This window comes from Syngnathus scovelli, chromosome 13 (assembly GCF_024217435.2).
Source record: "Syngnathus scovelli strain Florida chromosome 13, RoL_Ssco_1.2, whole genome shotgun sequence".
In the NCBI taxonomy this organism is placed as follows: Eukaryota; Metazoa; Chordata; class Actinopteri; order Syngnathiformes; family Syngnathidae; genus Syngnathus; species Syngnathus scovelli.
This window is the reverse complement of record NC_090859.1, coordinates 4738659-4749983: the sequence shown is the minus strand read 5'-3', so window position 1 is coordinate 4749983 and position 11325 is coordinate 4738659. Positions and strand designations below refer to the sequence as shown.

At 43.4% G+C, this 11325-nt stretch overlaps 1 protein-coding gene across 7 annotated transcripts in view; it reads left to right on the top strand.

Annotated features, from left to right (window-relative positions):
* The first annotated feature begins 3248 nt into the window (after window positions 1–3248).
* ythdc2 (YTH domain containing 2) overlaps window positions 3249–11325 on the top strand; it is a 49654-nt gene continuing 41577 nt past the window's right edge. For 2 of the 7 annotated variants that reach the window (XR_007485418.1, XM_049738437.1), the window contains exons 1-5: window positions 3260–3370; window positions 4002–4020; window positions 4431–4593; window positions 4689–4779; window positions 6122–6318. Coding sequence is in view for 6 of the 7 variants with exons in the window: in XM_049738437.1 (XP_049594394.1) it covers window positions 4437–4593; window positions 4689–4779; window positions 6122–6318 (445 nt within the window). In the remaining variant the exon portion in view is untranslated. Of the gene's footprint in view, window positions 3371–3996; window positions 4021–4430; window positions 4594–4688; window positions 4780–6121; window positions 6319–11325 lie in introns of those variants that run through there. The other 5 variants (XM_049738440.1, XM_049738439.2, XM_049738438.1 and 2 more) reach the window with 5 other exon arrangements.

Here is an 11325-nt window from a genome sequence, read left to right as displayed (position 1 = left end):
ATAGAGGGAAAAGTGGATCGAATCCGGTGAAAAGATTTCTGCCTATTTTTTCAATTTAGAAAAAAAGCCGGCAATGCATTTTTTTTTTTTTTTTTTTACTCCGCTCCTCCCTGTGTCGAGCTTGCATGTTCTCCCCGTGCCTGCGTGCGTTTTCTCCGGGCACTTCGGTTTCCTCCCACATCCCAAAAACATGCTTGGTAGGTCGATTGAACACTCCAAATTGTCCTTAGGTGTGAGTGTGAGTGCGAATGTTCGTCTCTGTGTGCCCTACGATTGGCTGGCAACCAGTTCAGTGTCCCCCGCCTACTGCCCGATGACTGCTGGGATAGGCTCCAGCATGCCCGCGACCCCCGTGGGGACAAGCAGTATAGAAAATGGATGGATGGAGGTCTGTGATTCAAAACCTAAAATCGAGGAACTGGATGCAAGTCTCGGAAAAATGTCGTTAAACAAATCTCCAGGATCAGATGGGCTCACCGTAAACATTTACAAACACTTTTGAGATAACTTGAGGAAATTTTATTTGAAGCTTTACATGAATGTATTGATAGAAAATAATTAGTGACAACAATGAAGCAAGGGGTAATTACTTTGATTACAAAGCCTGGAAAAGATAAGAGACTGTTAGCTAATTTGAGGCCCATCACATTGTTGAATACAGACTACAATTTTTTCCCCGGATCAATTGTGAACAGACTCAAAGAGGGAATAACAGATATCATTAGTGAGACACAGTCAGGCTTTATAAAAGGAAGAGTTATTCATTATTCAGGCTTATTTTGGATTTAATAGACTCCGGCAATTTCGTGGAAGAGGATGGCTTTATTCTCTTCCTATATTTTTACAAAGCCTTTGACTCTGTTGAAAATGCTTTTATTTGAGAAACACTTACCGTATTTGCCGGTGTACAGGTCGACTCGGTGTATAAGTCGACCCCCTAAAATTCGACGGAAATTTACGATTTTATGATATATCCTTTGTATAAGTCGAGCTCAATTGTTGCATTATATTAAACTTCAAAATTCAATATGCGAAATTTATTGACGAAATGTGTTCAAATTCCGGGAGGCCGTGCGCATGCGGCTGTTTATAAGCACCGCGGAGGAGATCGCGCCCGGCGAGCTCGCGCACGCCGCCCGGCACCAACGGGAGGTCGGAAATAGCTCCAAGCCGAGCGGATCGGCACTTTATAAGCACCGCGCAGGAGATCGCGGCCGGCGAGCTCGCGCACGCCGCCCGGCACCAACAGGAGGTCGGAAATAGCTCCAAGCCGAGCGGATCGGCACTTTATAAGCACCGCGCAGGAGATCGCGGCCGGCGAGCTCGCGCACGCCGCCCGGCACCAACAGGAGGTCGGAAATAGCTCCAAGCCGAGCGGATCGGCACTTTATAAGCACCGCGGAGGAGATCGCGGCCGGCGAGCTCGCGCACGCCGCCCGGCACCAACGGGAGGTCGGAAATAGCTCCAAGCCGAGCGGATCGGCACTTTATAAGCACCGCGCAGGAGATCGCGGCCGGCGAGCTCGCGCACGCCACCCGGCACCAACGGGAGGTCGGAAATAGCTCCAAGCCGAGCGGATCGGCACTTTATAAGCACCGCGCAGGAGATCGCGGCCGGCGAGCTCGCGCACGCCGCCCGGCACCAACGGGAGGTCGGAAATAGCTCCAAGCCGAGCGGATCGGCACTTTATAAGCACCGCGCAGGAGATCGCGGCGCCTCATTGGACTTCCAGCGGGCCGCGCACTCGCGCACGCCGCCCGGTTCAAATTTTCTAAGTGCAACGCACAATGAGATGCATGAGAAACGGCCTTGGTTATCATCACATTTGAAGCGATGAATACGAAGTTAAATTTTATGACTCGGTGTATAAGTCGAGGTCGATTTTTTTCGGTCGATTTTGGATCGAAAAAGGTCGACCAATACACCGGCAAATATGGTAATTATTTTTATTATTTTAGATTTTGAGATTTGGAAATCATTCATAAGAATGGTTTGTTGAAAACTAATTTGTTGAAACAATTCCTAAAAAATCCACAATCAATATGGTTTCTCATACCCAATCTTGTCTTTAAAAAAATACGTTGAATCAAATTCCTTTTAAAATGTGATTATGAGCCACAAAAACTTCCTTTTAAACTATCAGACTTTCATCAACAAGTTCTTTATTAGACTTATTTTCAAACATAATTTTACTCCTCAAAACACACCGATTTGGAACAATAGGTATATTTTGATTAATAGAAAATCAGTTTTTATTTTTGAATGGTTCTCTAGAGGAGTGTGGGCTATATCTGACTTTATGGATGACCAGGGAGGAATTTTTCAACATGCTGATTTTTGTGATGAATTTAAAATTTCTTGTACCCAAAATAAGTACAAACAAATTCCCATTATCCCTGATAAACATCGTTAAACAAGATTAAATTTATTCAAAAATAGCTTCAACTCTAAGGCTACTTTTTGTTAATAGCATTGATTTTTGTGATTACAAATGTAACAAGTTTATTCGAGGCTGTTTTTAAGAAAACTGTTTTTCAGGTTCTTTGAAACGTGGTTTAATTTTGAAAGACTTTAGCTGAGGAGATATAAAGTGATTAGATGCAAGTATTGGCAATTTCTGGTCCCAGCAAAATCAAAGGAACTTCAATTTGAAATGATCAATGATATTTACCCAACCAAAACATTTTTGAAGACGAACTTTAAAATGGATGTAGGGAACCGTGTTTTTTGTGAAAGTGAAATTGAAGATTTAGACCATCTTTTCTTTTGGTGTGAGTCTGTAGCTTCAAAGGTTTTGGCTTGACTTTCAACAATGGGCTTGTTCAAAAGGGCTACTATTTGTTACTCTTAGTATCTCTGATGTTAAATATGACTTTTTTTCATAATGGTAAATCAGATTTTTTTTATTAACAACATTATTTTGTTGGCCAAACAATATATACACAGATGCCGTTTCTTTAAAACACTTTAAAAATTCTTCCTTGATAGAATGATCTGAAATCCTACAACATTTTGTTAAAACTTACTAACACCAAGAATGCTGTAAAACGGATGTGTACTCTCTGGATATAAGATGGAGTTACCCTGTAATGTCTTTTTATTTTTTTTCTGGTATCGTGTATGCTTTATTTTGTTTTTGTCTGTCTGTAGTTGTTGATATGTGCTAAGGGATGTGATTATACGCAATGTGTTTGTGTTTGAATAAATGTTTGAATAAAAAAAGGTGTCTGTTTTAGGTTTTACTATATCTGTAGGTGGCGGTAATGTGCCTAAACGCTGGTTGCCAACTGCCAATCAAATCAAGTAAGACGAGGAAGAAGAAGAAAAGTAGGTTTCCTTTTCAAAGTGATCAACGCAATCATAAATGTGGTACGATCTAATTTAATGTTATTTATAAATTCAGTCTTCGAACGCTTTATCTTGACTAATGTACTCTATATTTGTGGGTAAACAGCTAATACTGTCATTCATATAAAACACTGTCGTTGGTAAATATTTATTTTTGCAGCGTATGGCGGAGAACTACTTTCCCAACGTGGACGTTTTAGCTTTTCTGATTAGCTAATTTACGTGTATTGGAGGGAAGACATGTACAATGAAATGAAACAATTGTTTATGATGCATTAAACACGATTCATGAGGGTATTGTCTGTCGTCACGAGGGCCAGAAGTTGGAAGCACTTCAGGGGTGCGTGAAATTTTAAAATATATTTAAATGTTGAGAAATCCTCAGTTCAAGCCTCTCACTAGAATGTCTTACTAATTGTAAAAACACTCAGTTCAGTGCAACAATACAATAATTCAGCGCTGACGGTAATGTCAGTCTTATTTTCAATTAACATCGATATTCTAAGATCGTATTAGCATGAATTCGGTTACTAATTATCTCTCCCTGTCTCTTTTTTCTTTTTCTATCTCTTTCGCTGCCTCTCTTTCTGCCTTTCTTTCTGTCTCTCTCTTTCTCCCTCTTTGCCTCTGTACCAAACCTGTTCTTGTCAAGGTTCCCACTCATTACCCAGGTGAGCACTTGCAGGTTATAAATTTGTACAATACAGATTTGTTTATGGACCCTAATGTATGGTCAATAATATGCCATCTCAGGCAGCAGCACAGTTTTGATTCTTCTTTTGTAGATAGCGCTTTCTCCTCACAAATTAAGTCATTCTTGTCTTGATTACTTAATTTCATATGTAACTACACTTTTAAGTGTTTATTTAATTTTTCATCCCGTTGCTATGGTATCACATTAACATGTGGTATGACAAAATTTACAAAAATGAATTCCCCAAGATCAATAAAGTATCTCTCTCTCTCTCTCTCTCTCTAGCTATCTAAAATGTTCTTATAATGCACTGTACAATCAAAACAGCAGAATGATAAAAATGAAAAATCCTTTGTGAGCTGAGTAATTTTTTTGTGTGTGTTACAGTGAACCATGTCCTATTTCCGTCTAACTTCGAAAAACTCTGCAAAGAGCCAAAAAGCAAAAAAATCCTCTACCACAAGTCGCTTCAAAGACATTCACATCAATGAAGAAGTCAAAATTTCAATTAATTTGGCACTGGAGAGGTTTTGTTACAGTGACCAGAAAGGTATGTGATGTTTACATAAAACAAGTGTAATTATAGGCACCCATTGTGAGCAGCAAGGATTGATAGTTCAAAACGTATCTCCCCTGAATCAACAGAAATGGAGTTTCCTTCTTCGCTTTTCTCCAATGAGCGAGCCTTCATTCATCGTGCAGCACAGTCTCTGGGATTTATTTCTAAAAGCAAAGGGTACGTATGTTTCACTAGAACTAAAAGGTAGAAGTTACTGTAAAAGTGTTTTCATAAAGAGTTCTTCTGCTGTCGTTTTTGTGGTGGCCTCTAGTGATGACCGAATTAATTTTTGATTTGTAATTTTCCTTTTTTAAAGGGTCATTACTCAACACCTAATTTATAATTCACTAGCACTATCTAGTGTTCAACCAAGCCTTTCAAATAGATTTAAGTATTAAAAAACAAAATATATTTTTGTAATTTTATCATGTTTTTATGCTATTTTAGCAGATAGCATCCATCCATTATCTGAACCGCTTTATAGTTTAATTACACCCGAAACATAACACAAACTGTTTACCCAAACAGTTGAATAGCATTTTAAATCATTACTCAACACTTAATTTATAATTCACTAGCAGTATCTAATGTTCAACCAAGCCTTTCAAATAGATTTTAGTATTAAAAAACACAATATATATATTTTTTGTAATTTTATCATGTTTTTATGCTATTTTAGTAGATAGTCATCCATCCATTATCTGAACCGCTTTATAGTTTAACTAAACCCGAAACATAACGCAAACTGTTTACCCAAACAGTTGAATAGCATTTCAAATCTGTTTTGCATTACCCCTAAAAATAAAATCATACACCCAAAGTGCATGATACAGTTGAATAGCGTTTCAAATCTGTTTTACATTACCCCCAAAAAATAAACAGTTTTCAAAAATTGGATTTTGAAAATGATGCACCCGAAGTGCATGCATATGTACATATAGCATAGAATTTTGAGACTGTCTCCTGGCTAAATTAACTCCACTCTGACATGCATAGCTTTACGCTCGTCCATAATGTGTCACTTCAACATAGTTCTTTGGCACTGAACTGCAACAAGACTGCACCAAATTCCTGTGCAATAAATATTACATATTGGGTGAAAGCCCAGACTATAGGTTGTTGTGACTTTCAGCCTGTCGGATCAGTGATTGATAGCAGCTCGTATGATTTGTTTGGCATGCTTAACTTTCTATTAGGACTTGGGCATTTGAGAAGCACAGAAATAGCAAAAGGTGAGTTATTAAGTTAAGATAAGATTACATTTGTTGGTCAATTAACAGAAGACATTGTAGTTTCCCCTACAATAAAAAAAATTGGTAAATTTGCAAATGGCAAATTTTTTCTTATTTTTTTGGGGCTAAACAGCAAATTAGCTTTAGAAATGTATTTCAGTTAAAAAAATAGAATCCGGCTACGAGTTTCGGCATATATTGTTCGTATGAACCATTACAGAAACATACAAATGAAGATTTTTTTTTTGGCCAAAACACAAATGGTAATGTTATATTTTCTTTTTCAGGAAAGGCTCAAATCGCTTCCTCACCATAAGGAAAAAGAATCTCCTAGACAGTCGTAGGTCTGCCATGCTTCTGACACTTTCCCAAACCTCTTTAAATGCCATCCACATCCTTCTTGAGAAGTTTCCTATCACCAGTAAAGAGCGTGAAGATCTTCAAGCCAGCAGCAAAAGCAAGCTGTCTGTCGCTACACAACATGGTGAGTTTTGTTTCAATTTTTGGTAGCAGAAATTAAGCCACAATGATGCACTTTTGGAAACGCAGCACTTTCTGGTTCACTGCTTTACTCTCATCACAACATATTCATTTGATTAAAAACTTAATGTTAGTAATGGGAGATCTCACAAAGACTTTATGTTAACGTAATCAATATTTTCCTTTTGAGTTTGTGAAGCATGCATACGGGGAGTGTGAAACAGAAGCGTGTTTCATTGGCTTAGCTGGGTACACACTCTTGATTTTTAGTATTTGTTTTAAACATGAGAACCCTGCACATGACGAGGATAAAAATCCCCAAGTGTGTGTTGTTTACCTCTCTTTTGGTGGTGTACTCAATAAGACCAACACAAGCACACCACACCACACAAATACCGTATTTTTCGGACTAAAAGTCGCTCCGGAATATAGGTCGCATTAGCCATAAAATGCACAATAACGTGAAAAAAAAAAACATATATAAGTCTCTCCGGAGTATAAGTCGCATTTTGGGGGAAATTCATTCAACAAAATCCAACACCAAGAACAGACATGAACGAGCAACAACAGGCTAAACGATAGGTATGGTAACATGACATAAACACAAACGAAGAGCTGAGAACGGGCCTGACGCAACATTCAGAGTTATTCAAATAACTATTACATAAATAACACGTTTATAAAACCATCTGTGTCACTCCAATTCATTAAATCCATCGACCGTCCTTTATGTCAACAATGGGTGCGTGCCGCTGACGGCGCTTGCACTTCAAAATATTCCACAGGCCCATATAACGATATATAAATTATACATCAAATAACTATTATACAAGCAATAATATCAAACCATCTATGTCACTCCAATTCATTAAATCCATTGATCAAATTCCTCGTCCTTTGTCAACAACGCCGCGCGTGCGCCCTGACGTCAGCCTCGTCGTTATTCCACAGATCTAGTATATAACTATATTGTAGCGTTAACAAAGTCCAAGGAAAGACGTGGGTTTGTTAACCGGTCTTTATTTAACAAAACAAGAATTCAACAAGCCAACAACTACTGAACTGTAACGATAAAAACATATACAAGTTGCTACACGAAATAAAATATATCAAATAACTATAACATAAATAGTTCACCGCCACACGGCCCCAAGCATGGGCGTCGACTTCCAGGCGTGTGGCGATGTGGACTTCCATCCCCGGAGGTAGCACTTTCAAAGTCAAAAGTCAAAGTCAGCTTTATTGTCAATTTCTCCACATGCCAAAGACACACAAAGAAACCGAAATTTCGTTCCCCGCTATCCCACGGTGACAAGACATGGCCCACAATAGACAATCAAGTAAACAAGTAAACAACAGCGTGCTGAATAAATAATGAATAAATAACACAACAAATAAATAAGAGGAGCAAAAAGAGCAAGTGAGCGTACAGCAGACATTCCAGAAAATAGCGCAATAGCGATGCAACTGGTGAGGACGCTCTCAATGGTGCCACGGTAGAACGTAGACAGGACTGTCTGAGGAGCACATGCACGCCTGAGCTTCCGCAGGAAGTACAGGCGGCGCTGAGCTTTCTTTGCCAGTGACGCGGTGTTAGCGGACCAGGAGAGGTCCTCACTGATGTGCACCCCCAGGAACTTGGTGCAGCTCACCCTCTCCACCACAGCACCGTCGATGATCAGCGGCAGGTGTTTTGTGTGACCCTTCTGGAAGTCAACAACGATTTCCTTGGTCTTGTTTACGTTCAGCAGGAGGTTGTTGTCCCTGCACCACGTGGTCAGAAGGTCAACTTCCGACCTGTACCGAGTCTCGTCGCCCTTCGTGATGAGACCCACCAGTCGTGTCGTCAGCAAACTTCACTATGCGGTTGTCGCTGTATAGGTCGCAGTGCAGTCATGCGTCAGCAGGGTGAAGAGCAATGGACTGAGCACGCAGCCCTGGGGGGCCCGCGTGCTCAGCATGATGCTGGCGGAGATTTTGTCGCCAACACGCACCACCTGAGGCCTCTGACAGAGGAAGTCCAGTAGCCAGTTGCAGAGGGAGGTACTGAGGCCCAGCTCGTCGAGTTTAAAGATGAGTCGCTGCGGCACAATGGTGTTGAAGGCAGAGCTGAAGTCCACAAACAGCAATCTCACACATGAGTCCTTTCTCTCCAGGTGGGTGAGGGCAGAATGGAGGGCAGAGCAGATGGCATCCTCAGAGGACCGTTTGGCACGGTACGCAAACTGGAAAGGGTCAATGGTGGGGGGGAGAACGGATTTGATGTGCTCCATGACAAGCCGCTCAAAGCACTTCATGATGATGGGCGTCAGTGCCACGGGGCGGTAGTCATTGAAGCAGGACGGTGCAGGTTTCTTCGGAACAGGAACGATGGTGGCAGCCTTGAAACACGAGGGGACGATGGCCTGCTGCAGGGAAACGTTAAAGATGTCCGTGAAGACACCCGACAGCTCCCCAGCGCAGTCCCTCAGCGCTCGACCCGGGATGTTGTCAGGGCCCGCCGCCTTACAGGTGTCAATAGCGGCAAGCGCCCTCCTCACTCCGTCGGCAGAGAGGCGCAGGGGCTGCTCGTGTGGGGGGGGAGTGGTCTTCAGCGGGCAAGTGCTGTTCTGGGCGTCAAAGCGAGCAAAGAAGCGGTTAAGATCGTTCAGCAGACGGACGTCGCCCTCACAGCTCCTCGGCGCGGGCTTGTAGTCCGTGATGGTCTGAATGCCCTGCCAAAGGCTCCGTGCGTCCTTGCTGTCCTTGAAGTGGGTGGAGACCTTGCACGAGAACGCCTTTTTCGCTTCTTTGATGCGGCCCTCGCTGTCCTCAAGCCAGCCTCATCCCCCGCTCTGAAAGCCTTGTCCCTGGCCCTCAGCAGTCTGAGGACAGCCCCCGTCAGCCACGGCTTCCAGTTCGCTCGAGTGACGACGGATTTTGAGCGAGTCACATCATTGATGCACTTCGCGATGTAAGAGGAAACAGAATCAGTATACTCCTCTATGTCCGTCCGATCGTTGTAGGTGGCCGCCTGCTTAAACAAGTCCCAGTCAGTGGTGTCGAAGCAGTCACGAAGTGCATCGGAGGCACCCTCAGGCCACACCCGAACCCGCCTCCAAACCGGCCTGGATGTCTTTACCAATTGTCTGTATCCGGGCAAAAGCAAAACGGTGAGATTGTCAGAAAGCCCAAGACGGACGGGGGAGGAGGGTGGCTTTGAAAGCTCCCTTATGCGCAGAGTAGACTAGGTCCAGGAAGCTGTCTCCACGTGGCGGAAAAGTAACATGCTGGTGAAGCCTCGGGAAAACAGACTTCAGGTTGGCATGATTAAAGTCTCCAGCGAAGATGGTGAAACCGTCAGGGTGCGCTGTCTGTTGTACACTGACAGCCTGGTACAGTTCACCAAGCGCCGCGATCCTGTCGCCTTCGATGTTGGAAGGCGGGATGTATACCGCGACTAGCAGAATCGCGGTAAATTCCCTCGGCAGGTAAAAAGGACGGCACTTGATGATCACAAACTCCGCAAGTGGTGAGCAGTGCTTACATACCACCACAGAGTCCCGGCACCATTCTTCTCGGATGTAGACACATATTCCACCTCCTCGCGACTTTCCCCCTCGTACAATGGCACGGTCCGCCCGATAGCACGCTAGCCGCTCCAAATGCACGGCAGAGTCTGGAATGTTGTCAGTCAACCGGGTCTCGGCGAACACGAGCACACAGCAGTTCCGCACCGTCCGGTTCGTAGACCTCAGCAGGCGAACGTAATCCATTTTGTTGTCCAGCGATCGAACATTCACCAGAAGAATGGAAGGCACCGCTGGGCGAGCTGGGTTGGCGCTTGCCCCTCTTCTGCCTCCTCGCACACCGTTTCCGACGGCTCCCAACCGGGGGAGGAATAGCGGGCGAGGTCGGCGACGTTTCAGGACGTAGCAGTCCGAGCGCCTTTAATGTCGCCGCTTCAAATTCCAGAACGCCACAAAACCCACTTCTGCCAATGTCGAGCAGAACCTGCCTGCTGTACTTGTAGCACGACATAGCACGACGGGACGAACACATAAGACTGTCGGACGAACACTCATTAAACGAACAAATCACCGTACTGACGGAGGTGGAAGAGAGCTCCATAGAATAGGACCGGGCGTCATGTCCGAGACCCATCCACCGTCCCCGGACAGCCACCTGGCCGAGCACCGGCCCCCGACTTCCATCCACGGAGGTGAAAGAGAGCTCCGTAGAGTAGGACTGGGCGTGCATAAAAGCCATGTCCGAACCCCATCCACCGTCCCCGGACAGCCACCCGGCTGAGCGCCGGCCCCCGACTTCCATCCACGGAAGTGAAAGAGAGCTCCGTAGAGTCGGACTGGGCGTGCGTAAAAGCCATAATATTTTTTCAAACCTTCTGTGTCACTCCAAGTCATTAAATCCTTCAAACTCTTCGTCCCCCGTGTTGCTTACAAACAAAGCCGCTATTGATGCCGGCAGTACGTGGGGCCCTTCGTCATCTTCGTCATCCCGTGATCGAATCTTTGTCCTTTATGTAAACAACCGCTGCGCCGCACTGCTGATGTCACTTGAAATTCAAATTACAGTAATCCCTTGCTACATTGCGGTCAGTTTATCGTGGTTTCACCTTTTTTTTTTAATTTTGAAAATTTGTGAAAAAATCCACATATATGTCGCTCCTCAGTATAAGAGGAAACCACCCAAACTATGAAAAAAAAAAAACGCGACTTGTAGTCTGAAAAATACGGTAGCTTTATTTTAGTATGCAATAATGACTGCGATCTTGCATGCGCCAGCTCTTGGCAGTTTGCACAAAATGCAGTTTATATTGTAGTCTTTTATCCCTAATCAGGTGCAGTTATTGAATGTAGAATCCACAGTCTTTGAATTATCATTAAAAAAAGTCATCAACTACTGTAAAAGTTGCAACATGTGCACCCAATAGCGTCAATAAACCAATAAACCAATAATGAAATGCATATTGGATTTCAGATTGTGTTCAATATTTTCATATACGTACAGA